General features: G+C 39.3%; 1 protein-coding gene and 1 long non-coding RNA gene across 9 annotated transcripts in view; one reads left to right on the top strand and one right to left on the bottom strand.

Moving 5' to 3' along the window:
- Window positions 1–17,192, bottom strand: part of LOC143439231 (hydroxylysine kinase-like) — a 32,961-nt gene that overhangs the window by 1,616 nt on the left and 14,153 nt on the right. For 4 of the 6 annotated variants that reach the window (XM_076925269.1, XM_076925270.1, XM_076925274.1 and 1 more), the window contains 2 exons: window positions 10,196–10,379; window positions 1,126–1,567 (listed from right to left, as the gene is read on the bottom strand). In XM_076925269.1, the coding sequence (XP_076781384.1) occupies window positions 1,134–1,567; window positions 10,196–10,379 (618 nt within the window). In that variant the 3' untranslated portion in view covers window positions 1,126–1,133. Of the gene's footprint in view, window positions 1–1,125; window positions 1,568–10,195; window positions 10,380–17,192 lie in introns of those variants that run through there. The other 2 variants (XM_076925275.1, XM_076925271.1) reach the window with 2 other exon arrangements.
- The window catches only part of LOC143439232 (uncharacterized), a 54,086-nt gene that overhangs the window by 25,955 nt on the left and 10,939 nt on the right, over window positions 1–17,192 (top strand). The window lies entirely within an intron of this gene.

The raw sequence follows: 17,192 nt of genomic DNA, 5'->3' as shown, positions 1-17,192 counted from the left end.
TATGTGGATTGTTTAAAATTATGTGACTATGTGTGCGGTGGTGGACGCCTTTAATCCCAGCATTTGAGAGGTAAAGGCAACTGGATTTCTGTTAATTTGGCAATTCCAGGATGGCCAAGAAACCCTGTCTCAAAAAACCAAAACCAAAACCAATTCAATATAGCTACCCATGTATATTCTTTTCAAAGTTTAAAAGTCATTGATTTAAGGTCTGGAGTAGATCTTTGGAGATTGATGACAAATCATGTATCATCATGTGTGTCTCTTGTAAAAGGCAAGCAGGACCTGCACAGAGACAAGTTTCCTTGGGTGATACTTGTGTGGATTTCTTTGTTTCTGTAGTGCTGAGGTTGAGCCCGGGCCTTGCACACTAGGCAAGGGTTCATCATGTAGTACTTTCTTACGTGTAAAAGACGGTCCTAAGACTGCTGAAAAAACTAGATCTTCCTTCACCAATTCATATTTAGAATGGATCTGCTTTACTGTTTCAATTTTAACTGCACAACTTTCCTTCATAAGTTTGACCTAGGCCCAACTGAGTTTTAATTAACACAAACTTTTCTACTGTCACAGGTAGTGGCTTGTGTTCTCATGCTAATTACATTACCAAAAAATACCTGTTTGCAGTGTTTCACAGGACTAAAGGAAGTCTATCCCCAGTTGGGTTTTAACTGGGCAATAAAATTACCAGCAGCCAATGACTTGGCAGAGAGACAGGTAGAACTTTTAGGATTCCTGAGAAGGGACAGAGAGGGTAGAGAGGATTCCTCCATAAGGAGGGTATAGGAGACACACCACACTGGGAAGATGCAGGAGGGAGAGACTGACTACATGTAGATGCAGGAGGGAGCAAGGTCCAGGGCAGCAAAGATAAAATATAGATTTTAGTAAGTATAACTCAGGAATATTGGAGGAGAGTGTTTGTTATCCAAATGGAGTTAGGGAGTGGCCGAGCCTGACCTGCTTAGGGCATGTTAAAAATTAGGCTGTGCATGTGTGTCTTCCATCGAGGAATCCAGAACATTGGGGTGGGTAGTGATGAGTGCATGTGCACCCGCTGGGAGTTTTGAGAGGTTTAGGGTTTTTGTTTGTTTGTTTGTTTGTTTGTTTGTTTGTTTGTTTTACCTAGATTCCTAGGACTTGGCAGTTTCAAACCAGATCTCTTCTACAGCCTTCTGACCCATGTCAAACATCTGCTGTAAATGTTTCCATTCTGTTTTCGCTGTAATCATGAGGTACTCTTTGTTCTCTGGGTACAGCTGGCAGGAGTATGCAGCCATGACAAGAGACTGGCAAAAACGACTGCACACAAGTAAAAACAAAGCACCCCTCTCTACAGGGGTCAGGGGGATCACACTTTCAAACCCTGCGAGGATGTGACCTCCTACTTGTATAGGGTTTGTGCTTTCGATCATCATGTACATGATGGTGATTGCCGCTTCAAACACATAGTAGCCATAGCTCATGTCACCAAAGTCTAAAATCCCAGAGACTTGATACACAGCATCTCCAGAGGCTGACTTGCTGACTAAAATGTTATGGTCACTAAGATCACCATGATTAATACCTGAAATCAGAAAAATCATGTAAAATGTTATTTAAAATGCTAACTCGTTCTCTTTCTACCTTTCTTTTTAAAGCACAGCCATCTAAATAATTTGATGAACAAGCAGAGATTTAAAAAAAAAACAAACTGTATTTTCTGAAAATAAACCCATTTTTCCTGGGAAAGACACAGACAGTATTGAGGTTAAGGTGGAGTCTGGAGTACTTGTAAACACACAAATGGAGAACTGCTCAAAGCCAGAGATATTTTAAAGAAACACAATTTCATTCATACCATTATAGGAAACAGAGACTTGACTGGGCCGTATGTACCTCTAATTATATCCAGACTTTAAAAAGTTCTGATAAGCCTGGTGTGATGATGCACACCTTTAATCCCAGACCCAGAAGGCAGAGGTAGATAGATCTCTGTGAATTCAAGACCAGTCTGGTCTACACAAAGAGTTCCAGATCAGCCAGGGATGGGGGGTGGTATGGGGTAGGGTTGTTTAGAAAATGTTATGGCCTTGCCATTCAAGAGCATGTTCCATGGCCTTGCCCCGTTGGTCAGAGTATAGTGGAGTTATGTCGTGTAGTTAGCTGCGTGTGGTACAAGCTAAGACCCAGGCACACACAGTAGAACCATGCATCAGACTGTAATATGTTGGGAGAAAAAACCCCAAACTTGTCCTTATCATAGGCAATTTGAAAAACACTGATTTAAGCTACTGTCTAGAATTAAGACACTATACATTTGTTCCCAAGCAACAAACCACTGTGAGTCACCTTATAATCACTAGGCAAAATAGAATGTGTCTTTTTAACTATAAACTTTTTCTTGAGACAAGATCTGACTCTGTAGCCAAACTGCCCTGCATCTCATGACAATCTTCCCTTCAGCCACAGTTTCCCATGTGTGAGGATTAGAGGTGTGAGTCACCATGCTCAACTTAACTTCAGTATAGTTAGGTTTGTCTATGTTATGCTAAGTTAAAATGTGTGACAGTGACTAAGTCCGATGAACATTACTGTAAGCCATACCTTTAAAATTATACATTTCTAAAATAGGAATGTAGCATAGAATTAATTCAAAATACATATAGCAAAATTAGGCAAAAATACAAGGAAAAAACAGAAAATCCATATCACAGTAGGAGATTAAAATATGTTTTACTCAGTGGTTATTAGAACAAACAGGCAAGGGCTGGAGAGATGGCTCAGTGGTTAAGAGCACCCTCTGCTCTTCCAGAGGTCATGAGTTCAATTCTCAGCAATCACATACTGGCTTACAACCATCTATAATGAGATCTGATGCCCTCTTCTGGGGTGTCTGAAGGCAGCTACAGGATACTCACATACATGAGATAAATAAAACTTAAAAAAAAAAAGAACAAACAAACAAAAGTGACCAGTAAAAAATATGGAAAATTTCAACAACATTGTTGACAAACTTGACTTAATGGACACATACCACAAAATTATAGATATATTTTCACTTTAGTCACACATAGACATTTTTTTACCAAAAATGTAACAAAAATTAACTAATTAATTAATTAGTATTAAAAATGAAGATTTGAGTATGAAACAAGTATGAAGTCATATGAATGTATGTATGTATGTATGTATGTATGTATGTATGTATGTATGTATACCAGAACTGTTCAAACTCATAGCCACTAAACACAAGTGGCCATTTCAATTCATTAGGGTTTGGGGCTGGAGAAATGGCTCAGAAATTAAGAGCACTAGCTGCTCTCAGCAGACCTAAGTTCAATTCCCAGAACCCACATGGTAACTCACAATTGTCTGTAACTCCGGTTTCAGGGGATCCAGCACCCTCATACAGACATATATGCAGATAAAACACCAATGCACATGAAATAAAAACAAATAAAAGGTTTTTAAAGATGAAATCACATGGAAAGGCCCCGTTGCTCTGTTGCTCAAGTCCTATTTCAAGTACTGACGAGCCACATGACAGCTCGTTCACTGAACAGTACAGATACACCACAGCTACTTCAGGGAATCCTACTGAACAACAGTGACATAATAGACAATGTTTTCATTTTGAGTGTTTATTTGACACAGGGTAGTTTTATGTAGTCACTGCTGTCCTAGAACTCCCTATGTAGACCAAGACAGCCTCAAATTAATTTGCCTTTGCTTCTCAAATGCTGGGACTAAAGGCGTATGCAACCATGCCTGGCTAATGTGTGTTTCTTAACCAAAATGCAATTACAGCAGAAATCAGCCATGAAAAGACAACTTAAAAGTTCATCATATTATGGAGAAAATAATTTATATTTGTAAATATGACAAAAAGAAGATACTCTAAAAGAGTTACAAAATATCTAAAACTACATTACAAGTATGTATTAGGCCTTGGTGTGCACAGTTTCTTTCTTTCTTTTTTTTTTTTTTTTTAGATTTATTTATTTGTTTTATGCATGTGGGTACACCATCATTGCTCTCTTCAGACACACCAGAAGAGGGCACCAGATCCCATTACAGATGGTTGTGAGCCACCATGTGGTTGCTGGGAGTTGAACTCAGGACCTCTGGAAGAGCAGTCAGTGTTCTTAACCACTGAGCCATCTCTCCAACCTCCGCACAGTTCCTTGTATAGATATAGATAGCTGGATTTCCACAAAAAGAGCTTCAGTTGGAGCTGGTAAAAGGAGGCTCCAATAATAATGGAGATTCAATAATGGCAGAATATAAACAAATGGAAACAACAAGAAACAAAGCAGTAGGAATAACCTAAGACCACCTCTCTGCTTGAGCAGAAAAGAAGCCAAACCAAAACTGACCCCCACAGTTTCTAGTTTAAAGACAATAAAACTGACTGCTATAGGGTACAGTATTTCTTACTGTGGAAATGAACTGTTCCTCAGCTGGAAATGCAGCATCTGCACAGCCCTGTAGATATGTGAGAGCATGGAGTTGGACAAATGGCTAGATGTGTCTTCTGTGAATCATATCCCAATAAAGGTATAAAAAAGAATAATAGGATGTTTTATGTTCAATTACAAAAGGCTAACAACATATTGTTTGATAAATAATAAATATCCCAAAATACAATACATTTTTGCTTTGCTTCTTGAAACATGCTCTTGCCATGCATCCCAGGCTGGCCTCAAATTCACTGTCTTCCTGTCTCTGCCTTCCAAGTGCTGGGATTGTATTTTACCTCCACTATCCATTGGAATAAGTTTTTATAAAGTCTTAAGACAAACAGCATCTTTTCCCAAACAAACTTTAAATTGGAATATCAAGGGGAAAAAAAAAGAACTTGGCATGGTGGTATATGCCTTTAATCGCAGCACTGTGGAGGCAGAGGCAGATGACTTCTCCATGAGCTTGAGGCCAGTCTGGTTTACATAGTGAATTCCACGTCATCTAAGGTTACAAAGTGAGACTTTTTTTTTTTTACACACACACAGACAAACAGACACACACACACACACAGAGAGAGAGAGAGAGAGAGAGAGAGAGAGAGAGAGAGAGAGAGAGAGAAGAGAATGAAGGAAAGCTAAGGAAAACATTTTGGAACAATAATGAGTACAGATAATTATAAATCAAGATGTATGCATAATTAATTTTATATAGTCCAAATAAAGGCAAAGAATAAAAACCACAAAAAAATCATGAACTAAGCACCTATTTCAAAAAGCTTTTAGAAGGCACACAGAAAACATTTGGAAAAAAATAGGTGAGTAATTTAAGATGCAATAAAGAGGGCCTTGAAAAGGTGCTTCCCCAAAGGATGATCCTATGGTAGGAGCCAGTGGGAAAATATGAGAAGAGGTGCTAATGATCTCCACTCAGAACAGAGGGACACGAATCACTAAAGACCTGATCAATATGAAAAATGAGTAAAGAGGGCTGGAGGGATGGCTCAGGGTCAAGGGCACTGGCTGCTCTTCCAGTGGGCCCAGCCTTCCTTCCCAGCACCACAAGGTGGCTCACAACTTGCTATACCTCCAGTTCCACAGGATCCACTACCTTCTGGTCTCTTTGGGCACTGCATGCATGTGGTATACAGACATACATGTAAATAAAACACTCATACATACAAATTAAAAATAAAATCTCAAAAAGTAATAATAAATGATAAACACAATTTTAACAGGTATGTTAAAAACTTAACAGTTAAATACATTTTAGATGAATTAGATAAATTTCTATAAACTACAACTCATTAAATATGGCAAAAATCTAAATAGTCCTATATCTATTAAAGAAATTAAAGTGCTAATTTTAATAATTTCTGGGGCTTTTGTTTGAGACAGGAACTTGCAGCTAATCTGGTCTTGAACTCACTATGTAGCTGTCAATAAGCCCAAACTCCTGGTCCTTCTGTTTTTACCCCCAAGAGCTGGGATGACAGCTGGATGCTATCATGCTTGGTTTGCTAATTTTAATATCTTCCCTAAAGAAAAATACAGTACAAAATTAGCTCAGTGGAAAATTCCCTCAAGCAACGTAAAAAGAAAGTATTGTCATATTTCTAAACTACAAATTTATTTTGTGAATTCCTATCTGAGTGTGTGTATGCCACACATGTGTAGACGAATGCAGAGGCCAGAAGAGGACGGTGGGTCTCCCAGAGCTCAAGTAACTAGGGGTTGTGAGCCCTCTAACATGGGCACTAAGAACTGAACTCAGGTTCACTGGCAGGGCAGCAAATGCTCCTAAGAGCTGAGCCTCATGCCAGCCCCTCTCTAATCTCACAATCACTGAGAAAATAGAGGAACTAAACGATCTTACCGGCCTGAGTCCATAGGAGGATATTATAAAGGATGCACTGTAGGGACATGGTATTTAGGAATGTAGATGCAAGTCATAACAAAACATTAGTGAACAGAAAGAGATGATGCATAATAAAAAAAGAGAGAAAAGAAAACAATATAATGACCACATGGGTTTAAATTAAGAATGCAATGTTGATTTAATGTTAGATACAACCAATATAATTTGACATATCTATAGATTTAGGGAGAAAGCAGCATGCATTTTTAAGACTTCTTAGCAAATCAGGAATACAGGAAGCTTCCCTAACCTCATAAAAGATGTTAAAAACAACAATAACAACAAACTAATGCAATCACCCAGTTAACAGGTTTTTATTTGGTTGGGTTTTTGTTTTATTTATTTATTTATTTATTTATTTATTTATTTATTTATTTTTTGAGACAGGGTCTGTCTCTTGTAGTTCTGGCTGTCCTGGAGCTCATTATGTAGACCAAGCTGGCCTCTGCCTCCCAGGTGCTGGGATTAAAGACTTGTGCCACCATGCCTGGCTGTCACAGTCAGTAGTTAAACACTGGCGGTTGGCAAGAAGGTTCAGTGGGCAATGTGCTTGCAGTACAAGCCTGACATCCTGAGTTCTGTCTCCGGAACTCACAAGAGGAAGGACGGACCAAATACTCAAGAGATGTCCTATGGCCTCCACTCAATATACACCGGCACATGCATGTCCAAAAAACATGCATACATGTGTACACATGCAGAACAAGTAAATAACATAATTCAACACTGAAAGAGTTCTCTAGGGTAGAAATGCAAGCATACTTAGTGAGATAAAAAAGTAAAAGGTCTGTCTCACCTGGCCTGGTTTTACATACTTGTAACCCCAGAGCTCAGTAGACTAAAGCAAGAAGAATGTGGGTTCGAGACCAGGCTGGTCGATATGGAAAGACTGAACCTGAGAGAAAAAATTCTTCCTTTATAGAAGATTTCAGATGATATTGTTGTACATATATAAGTATCTTGGGAAAAATTATTTAAGTAATGTGTTTAATGTAGAGAGCTTGAGATAGATCAGTGGGTTAAAAGCACTTCCTGCTTTTCCACAGGACCTGAGTTTGGTTTGTAGCACCCACAAAGGGTGAATACTCTAGCTACAGGAGATCTGATAACCTCTTATGGCCTCCATGGGTACCTGCATGTGGCGCGTGCGCGCGCGCGCGCACACACACACACACACACACTCAGTCACACATAAATAAAACAATTTAAATAAAAGAGTACTGACTTTTCTACCAGAGGTCCTGAGTTCAATTCCCAGCACCCACATGGTGGCTCACAACCATCTGTAATGAGATCTGATGCCCTCTTCTAGTGTGTCTGAAGACAGCAACAGTGTACAAAACATAAATAAATGTTAAAAAAAAAAAAAAGTATGGACATCTTGGGAGCGCAGCATGAAGGTCTGTGTGCCTACAGATCTTCAGAGAAACCAGAATAAGAATACAGGATTGACTTTCCAATGAGAAAAAATGTAAAACCTGTTGTTTCATTCAGAGAACTGGGAACTAGAAGTGATTAATTGCCTGGTGATCTGCGTTATCTGCTGGACTAGGCCATAGCAAGGTATTACAACCAGGCTGGAATAGCTACTAATCTAAATGACCCTTACAGCCAGGGTCCCCCAAACTCCCACAACCAGGATCAGAAGTGGCTAACAGCCCAGATGCCCTCTACACTATCTGTATGACCAAGACCAGGCAGGACACTTCCTTAGTCCCTTAAGCTAGCACAGGCAGCCTATCTCCAGAACTCGTCTTCTTGGAAGAAATGACATGTACTCTGAGTTTTGATGTAATTATGCTTCCTTGTGCACTGGGGATGGTACTACACCAGGAAACTCTTCCTCCTTCCCCACAAAAAACCCATACTATGTTTAAATATACTAACAATAAACTGCCTGGCATCAGATTCTCTAGAAGGATTGATCCAGATTGACAAAATCAATCTGAACTGAGTTTTCATTCTTTACTCTTTGTGGTTTGTTTCCCTGCCTGACACTTGTAGAGACCACCTCATGGATGCAATGAAGTATCATTCTGAAATATCAGCAACAAACAAGAAAAATGGAACATGAAATAAAATATTGGTTATTTTTCTTTACAAAAATCAGACATGCTGTTAAGAATAAAAGGATATAGTAGCATAGGTCTGAGATATAGTTGAGTGGTAGAGTACTTGACCAGCATGTGCAGAGTGCTGTAACTGACCTACAGCACTGGCTATATGTGTATATATATATATATGGTCAGTGTGATGGCTCAGTGGGTAAAGTTGCTGAGTGCCATGCCTGACAAGCTGAGTTCAATCCGTGGACCACAAAGTAGAAGACAAGAACAAACCCCTTCAGGTTATCCTTTGATCTCCATGTATGTGCTATAGCATGTGCATCCCAAAATAAATCATACAGTTTAAAAATGTTTAATGTGTAATGTTACCTCTTTAAAGACATTTATAAAACTCAATGTCTATATGTTTGTCTATCTACATTCTAGGAATAAAGATCTCTAATGGGTATATGCAAATGAAGACATTGGCTTTGTTCATGAATTAGACTAGTTTTATAAATGTAAATATACTGTACTAGCAATTTTCTTCAAATTTATCCACAATCCAATTGAACTCCAAAGCACCAATAGACCTTTTTAAACTTATGACTTAGTGATTCTAAAATGAAAAAATACAAAGGAAAAAAGTAGTTAAGATTCTTGTTTGTCTGGGTGATGGTGGTGGTGCATGCCTTTAATCCAACCACTCAGTAGGCAGAGGAAGGCAGATCTCTGTGAGTTCTAGGCTAGCCTGCTCTACAGGGCAAGTTCCAGGACAGCCAAGGCTTCTGTTTTGTTTTGTTTTGGAGATAAGGTTTCTCTCTGTATCCCTGGCTGTCCTGGAACTAACTAAGCCTGTAGACCAGGCTGGTCTCTACTCAGAGATCTGCCTGCCTCTGCCTTCACACGCAACAGTTAAAACTCTTACATAAAAGAACAAGAAGGTGAGAAGATCTATTTTATTCTACTGAAAAACTAAAACTGAAGAAAGATAGTGCAGTAATCTTTAGGTCACTTGCAAGTTCTCCTATTTAGAAATATGCTGGCTTATACTATTTATTTTTTAAAGAAGTGTGTGGCTATGTGACATTTTTTGGTTCAAATAAATGATTGTTACTTCAAAATAGAAGCTTCAAAACCAGTGCACACAAAGGTACCTGCATATCCATGTTTGTTACTGAACTATTTACAATAGTTAGAAAATGGGACCACCCTAAATGTCTATTAATAGATAAATTAATAAAGAAAATGTGGTGCAAATTCATAATAAAATGTTATTCATAAAAAATGTAATCATACTATTTGTTATGAAATTGATTCATTGGAGATCCTAATGTTAAAGTGAAATAAACCAGATCCAGAAAGACAAATATTGCATGTTTTCTCATATGTGGTCATAAGGAAGAGAGTTTGTGGAAGGTGAATTATTTGGAGAGATGAAGGGGATAAGACTAGAGCGTCTATACCCTGGTGATAGTAGTGTGAACTACACAGCCTCATTTGGAAGCTGTCAGTATTTGGTCAAGTTGAACAATAAGGGGATTGGTGCAGGAGGGTTTCTGTCAAGTCAAGGACAGCCTGGACTACACAGACCTAACAACGACACAAGTTAACTTCAAAGACAGTAACTTAAGAATAGTAAAGACACGATTCTTGTAGAAGCAATAGGAACAGACAAGAACATCTTATAATGTCAGAAATCTAAGCTGTACCTCCATGTTTTCCTGACACTGCAAAATCACAATTTAAAGGTTGAGAAAAATACATACTTTGATTGGGGAAATACTCACATTCTCGAAAATGACTTAATTTGGTCATTACTTCTTCCTTGAACAGCTGAATTACCTGTTCAATAATCTCCCGGTTTCGACCTTGGCTCAGGGCACCTATGTATTTCTCTAGAAGAGGAACATTTTTCAGATTCCAGATGAAGTTCTCCCGATGAAGAAGACTTAACTTTGGATGATGGAACTCCTAAATGAAAAGCAAAAAACAGGATAGAATGTAGCTTAGGCAGTGCTTGCTTAGCATGGACAATGCCCTGCACTTAATCCCTGTTATAAAACTAGGCATGGCAGCATATTCCTATAATCCCAGCATTTGAGAGGTGGATATGGGTAGATCAGAAGTTCAAAGTCATCCTTGGCTATACAGTGAGTCTGAGTCTACCTAAAAAAAAAATAGTGTGTGTACACACACACACACACACACACAAACCCCAAGAAACAACCTCTTGACTGTTGAAGGAACTTATATCTCCACATTCTCTGTCTATTGTCACACTCTCCCCTCAGAAGGTGCCTATAGGAGGCAGATGGCACTCTGTTATGGTAACTGACCTATCTTATGGTAACCCACAAAACAAGCGAGACACCATGGAAAAGTCTCAATACACAGGCCTTGGAAGACCAATATTTCTCTTTTTAAAAAATCCATAAAATAGTAAGTCCTTTTTTTTAAAGACTTATTTATTACAAGTACACTGTAGCTGTCTTCAGACACACCAGAAGAGGGCATTATATCTTATTACAGATTGTTGTAAGCCACCATGTAGTTGCTGGGATTTGAACTCAGTACCTCTGGAAGAGCAATCAGTGCTCTTAAACACTGAGCCATCTCTCCAGCTCAGTAAGTCCTTTTCTATTTGAGTAAAGACATTATAGTTTTAGGAGCATAGTCTTATTTCACTTGATTGGTGTGAAGACAAATATTTTTTCTTGTTTTAAGTTTTTTGAGACAGGGGCCTATGTAACCCTTGAGAAGTTGATGCATTGGTATATGCCCCATGTGTTAAGCCTGAGGAGAGAACCATCTGAGAGGGCTGAAAGGGTTTCAATTGGGCACATATGCAAGGCTGGGAACAGTGTCTGTGGCTACAGACCACCCTGGGAAACATTAGTTTATAGGATATTGGGCAGAGAACTCAGAAGAGTTTTGCATTACATAATCCTTAAAATAAACCTAGCCTGGGACCCACTTAGAAGAGGTTAAAAGAAAGACCCAAAAGAGTGAAATGGCTTCCAATCAATTGAACTGCCATGTACTCAAAGTATTAGCAAGCACAAGAAACATGTAGGAGCTAGACATGGTCACATGTACCCCAGTGTGGGAACAAAGTAAAGTGGCCTAAATATGTCAACTAAATGGCAAAGACTCTCAGTGTCTTTCTTTTTTTTTGGGTTAGGATGGTAGAATACAGCTATAGCTAGGTTTGGATTTTCATCAACACCCCCTCCCCAAAGTGCTGGGAATACAGATATATACCACCATGACTGGTAAGCATTTTCAGATTGTATAACAAACAAACAAACAGAATCAAGACCCTAAAAATTCTTCCCATAAGAAACATTTCAGGGGTGTTGGCGAGATGGCTCAGTGTTAAAAGCACTGATTGTTCTTCCAGAGGTCCTGAGTTTAATTCCCAGCAACCACATGGTGGCTTACAACCATCTGTAATGAGACCTGATGCCCTCTTCTGGTGTGTCTGAAGACAGCAATAGTGTGCTCATATACATAAAACAAATAAATACATCTTTACAAAAGAGATAGAGACAGAAAGACAGAGAGAGACAGACTTTAGGCATAACGACTGCCACATAAGGCAACATTCTGTTTTCATTGTTTTCTAGGAGACTACAAATATGTTTGAGATTGAAGAACTAACCTCATCTCATTCACCTCTTACTTAATTCTTATTTAATTGCTTCCTACTTCTGAATGAGACTGTATCACATCAAGCCTAGGTTAGAACTGCACTTTGCTCAATCCTTCCCTGATTACCAACTTAATAAAACAATTACCAAATATAGTTGTATTGTCTTCTAAATCTCTTGAAACTTTAAAAATGTGTCTGTTTGTTTATTATGAGGCAGAGCCTAGCCATATAGTCCTGACCCATAACTCACTATGTAGACCAGACTGGCTTTGAATTTATGGTGATTTCTTGTTTTTGCCTCCCAAGTGCTGGGAGCTTAAACCTTTCCCTGACTCAAGCCCTTAATCAGTTTTTTACTAATTATTATCTGACTACTGAATTCACTCCCTAGATGTTCCACACCTTTCTGAAACCCAGAGTGCTATAATTAGTAGGTTTTGCATATTAAGAAAATCCTCCCTCAAGGACCGTTACTACCTATAAGATACAGTTCAGACTGCTTACTTTTTTCTTTTTATTGGATATTATATTTACATTTCAGATTTTATCCCCTTACCCCCACCACCCAGGAACTTCCGATCACATCCCCCCTCCTCTTGCTTCTATGAGGACGTGCCCACACCTACTCCCCGACTCCCACCTCCCCACCCTCAAATTCCCCCCAACTTGGTGTTTAGCCTTCATGGGACCAAAGATCTCTCCCACCTATGCCTGACAAGGCCATCCTCCCCTACATGTACAGATGGAGTCATGGGTCCCTCCCTATGTGCTCCCAGGCTGGTGGTTTAGACACTGGGGAGCTCTGGTTGGTTGTATTGTTGCTCTCCTCATGGAACCACAAACCCTTTCAGCTCCTTCAGTCTTCTCTCTAACTTCTCTATTGGGAAACCCTTGATCAGATCAGTGGTTAGCTGTGAGCATCTGCCTCTGAATGTGTCAGACTCTGGCAAACCTCTAAGGAGACAGCTATATCAAGCTCTTGTCAGCATGCACTTCCTGACATCCATATCAGCATCTACCTTTGGTGACTGCACATGGAATGGATACCCAGGTGGAGCAGTCTCCAGACAGCCCCTCCTTCAGTTTTTGTCCCACACTTCGTCTCCATATTTGCTCCCTTGAGTATTTTGTTACTCCTTCTAAGTAGGACTGAGGCATCCACACTTGGTCTTCCTTGTTCATGAGCTTCATGTGGTCTGTGAGTTGAATCTTGGCTATTTCAAGCTTTTGGGCTAACATCTGCTTATCAGTGAGTAAATACCATGTGTGTTCTTTTGTGATTGGGTTAACTCACTCAGGATGATATTTTCTAGTTCCATCCATTTACCTAAAAATTTCTTCAATTCATTATTTTTAATCGCTGAGTAATACTCCACTGTGTAAATGTACCACATTTTTTGTATCCCTTCCTCTGTTGAAGGACATCTGGGTTCTTTCCAGCTTCTGGCCATTATAAATAAGGCTGCTATGAACATAGTGGAGCATATGTCCTTGTTATATATTGGAGCATCTTCTGGGTATATGCCCAGGAGTGGTATAGCTGGGTCCTCAGGTAATGCTATGTCCAATTTTCTGAGGAACCGCCAGACTGATTTCCAGAGTGGTTGTACCAGCTTGCAATCCCACCAACAATGGAGGAGTGTTTCTCTTTCTCCGCATCCTCGCCAGCATCTACTATCACCTGAGTTTTTGATCTTAGCCATTCTGACTGGTGTGGTGTGAGGTTGTTTTGATTTGCATTTCCCTGATGACTAATGATGTTGAGAATTTCTTAAGGTGCTTCTCGCCCATTCAAGTTTCCTCAGTTGAGAATTCTTTGTTTAACTCTGTACCCCATTTTTTAATAGGGTTATTTGGTTGTCTGGAGTCTAATTTCTTGAGTTCTTTGTATATATTGGATATTAGCCCTCTATTGGATGTAGGATTGGTAATGATCTTTTCCCAATCTGTTGGTTACCTTTTTGTCTTATTGACAATGTCCTTTGCCTTACAGAAGCTTTGCAATTTTATGAGGTCCCATTTGTCAATTCTTGATCTTAGAGCATAAACTATTGGTGTTCTGTTCAGGAACTTTTCCCCTGTGCCCAGGTATTCCAGATTCTTCCCGACCTTCTCTTCTATTAGTTTCAGTGTATCTGGTTTTATGTGAAGGTCCTTTATCCACTTGGACTTGAGCTTTGTACAAGGGGATAAGAATGGATTGATTTGCATTCTTCTACATGCTGACCTCCAGTTGAGCCAGCACCATTTGTTGAAAATGCTGTCCTTTCCCACTAGATGGTTTTAGCTCCTTTGTCAAAGATCAAGTGATCATAGGTGTGTGGGTTCATTTCTGGATCTTCAATTCTATTCCATTGATCTTCCTGCCTGTCTCTGTACCAATACCATGCAGTTCTTATCACTATTGTTCTGTAGTACAGTATGAGGTCAGGCATGGTAGTTCCCCCAAAAGTTCTTTTATTGTTGAGAATAGTTAAATCCTGGGTTTTTTGTTATTCCTCATGAATTTGTGTTGGGGGCTGACTTTTAGCAGAAAGCGGCTATCAGCTTTGCAGCCATCTTGAGCCATATACCCTGACATGAGACTTGGATTACAATAGCCTACAACAGCTGAGCACACTCCGATAATCTTGGTTTAGATACCTTGAGATTAAAGGTGTGTGAGATTAAAGGTGCATGAGATTAAAGGTGTGTGAGATTAATGGTGTGTGACTTAAGAGTATGACTTAGAAGTATAGAGATCAGAGTTAGAGACAAGACCTAAGGGCATGATTAAAGGTGTAACTTAGAGCCGTGGCTTAGAAGTGAGACATATAAAAGGCAGAGACAGAACAGATCAGAAGACAGACTATAGAGAGAGAACCAGACAGCAGACTATTGAGGGAGAACCAGACAGGAGACACTTCGAGGAAGAGAGACTGAAGAATAAACGGGATTAAATCACACCCTGTCTGGTCTCCATTCTTTGAGTCTGCCCTCACCCTCGCTCTTGCTGAACCCCGACCTGCAGACCGGAGCAGCAGCTTGGGCCGGGATACAGTGGCCGCCCAAATGTGGGTCAGCCCGGGCCTCAACATTTTGCCTGGGCTGCAACATTTATTTTGGCCGCCCCAATGTGGGGCTAGTGTGGACCCCAACATTATTTTGGCGCCCGAACAGGGACTCAAGCTTGGGCCTCAACATTTATTTTGGCCGCCCAAACGTGGGGCTAGTGTGGGCCCCAACAAATTTGCAAATTGCTCTTTCTATCTCTATGAAGAATTGATTTGGAATTTTGATGGGGATTGCATTGAATCTGTAGATTGCTTTTGGCAAGATGGCCATTTTTTACTAAATTAATCCCACCAATCCAAATCTTCTTCGATTTCTTTCTTCAGAGACTTGAAGTTCCTGTCATATACATCTTTCACTTGCTTGGTTAGATTTACTCCAAGATATTTTATATTTTTGTGACTATTGTGAAGGGTGTCATTTCCCTAATTTCTTTCTCAGCCTGTTTATCCTTTGGTTAGAGGAAGGGTACTGATTTGTTTGAGTTGATTTTATATCCAGCCACTTTGCTGAAGTTGTTTATCAGCTTTAGGAGTTCACTGGTGGAAGTTTTAGGGTCACTTAAGTATACTATCATATCATCTGCAAATAGTGAAATTTTGACTTCTTCCTTTCCTATTTGTATCCCTTTGACTTCCTTTTGTTGTCTAATTGCTCTAGCTAGGACTTCCAGTACTATATTGACTATGTAGGGTGAGAGTAGGTAGCCTTGTCTAGTCCCTGATCTTAGTGGGTTTGCTTCAAGTTTCTCTCCATTTACTTTGATGTTGGCTACTGGCTTGCTGTATACTGCTTTTACTATGTTTAGGTATGGGCCCTGAATTCCTGATCTTTCCAAGACTTTTAACATGAAGGGATGTTGAATTTTGTCAAATGCTTTCTCAGCATCTAGTGAGTTGATCATGTGGTTTTTTTTCTTTGAGTTTATTTATGTAGTGGATTACATTGATAGATTTCCGAATATTGAACCATTCCTGCATTCCTGGGATAAAGCCTACTTGATCATGATGGATGATTGTTTTGATGTGTTCTTGGATTCAGTTTGTGAGAATTTTATTGAGTATTTTTGCATCAATATTCATAAGAGAGATTGGTCTGTAGTTCTCTTTCTTTGTTGGGTCTTTGTGAGGTTTAGGTATGAATCTAATTGTAGCTTCAAAAGAATGAATTGGGTATTGTTCTTTCTGTTTCTATTCTGTGGAATAGTTTGAAGAGAATTGGTATTAGGTCTTCCTGGAAGGTCTGGTAGAATTCTTCACTAAAGCCATCTGGTCCCGAACTTCTTTTGGTGGAGAGACTTTTAATGACTGCTTCTATTTCTTTAGGGGCTATAGGACTGTTTAGATGGTTTATCTGCTCCTGATTTAATTTTAGTACCTGGTATCTGTCTAGAAAACTGTCCATTTCATCCAGATTTTCCAATTTTGTTGAATATAGGCCTTTGTAGTAGGATCTGACGATTTTTTAAATTTCCTCAGTTTCTGTTGTTATGTCTCCCTTTTCAGTTTTGATTTTATTAATTTGAATACTGTCTCTGTGCCCTTTGGTTAGTCTGGCTAAGGGTTTATCTATCTTGTTGATTTTCTCAAAGAACCAGCTCCTGGTTTTGTTGATATTTTGTATAGTTCTTTCTGTTTCTACTTGGTTCATTTCAGCCCTGAGTTTGATTATTTCCTACCGTCTACTCCTCTTGGTATATTTGCTTCTTTTTGTTCTAACACTTTCAGGTGTGCTGTCAAGTTGTTAGTGTATGCTCTTTCCAGTTTCTTTTTGTAGGCACTTAGAGCTATGAGTTTTCCTCTTAGTACTGCTTTCATGGAGTCCCACAAGTTTTGGTATGATGTGTCCTCATTTTCATTAAATTCTAAAAAGTCTTTAATTTCTTTCTTTATTTCTTCCTTGACCAAGTCATCATTGAGTAGAACATTGTTCAGTTTCCCTTGTGTATGTGGGCTTTCCATCGTTTTCGTCATTATTAAAGACCAGCCTTAGTCCATGGTGATCTGATAGGGTACAAGGGATTATTTCAATCTTTTTGTATCTGTTGATGCCTGTTTTGTGACCAATTATATGGTCTATTT

The sequence above is a fragment of the Arvicanthis niloticus genome, chromosome 26 (genome assembly GCF_011762505.2).
Source record: "Arvicanthis niloticus isolate mArvNil1 chromosome 26, mArvNil1.pat.X, whole genome shotgun sequence".
Lineage (NCBI taxonomy): Eukaryota > Metazoa > Chordata > Mammalia > Rodentia > Muridae > Arvicanthis > Arvicanthis niloticus.
The sequence above is the reverse complement of the archived record's forward strand: the minus strand, read 5'-3'. Positions and strand labels throughout refer to the sequence as shown.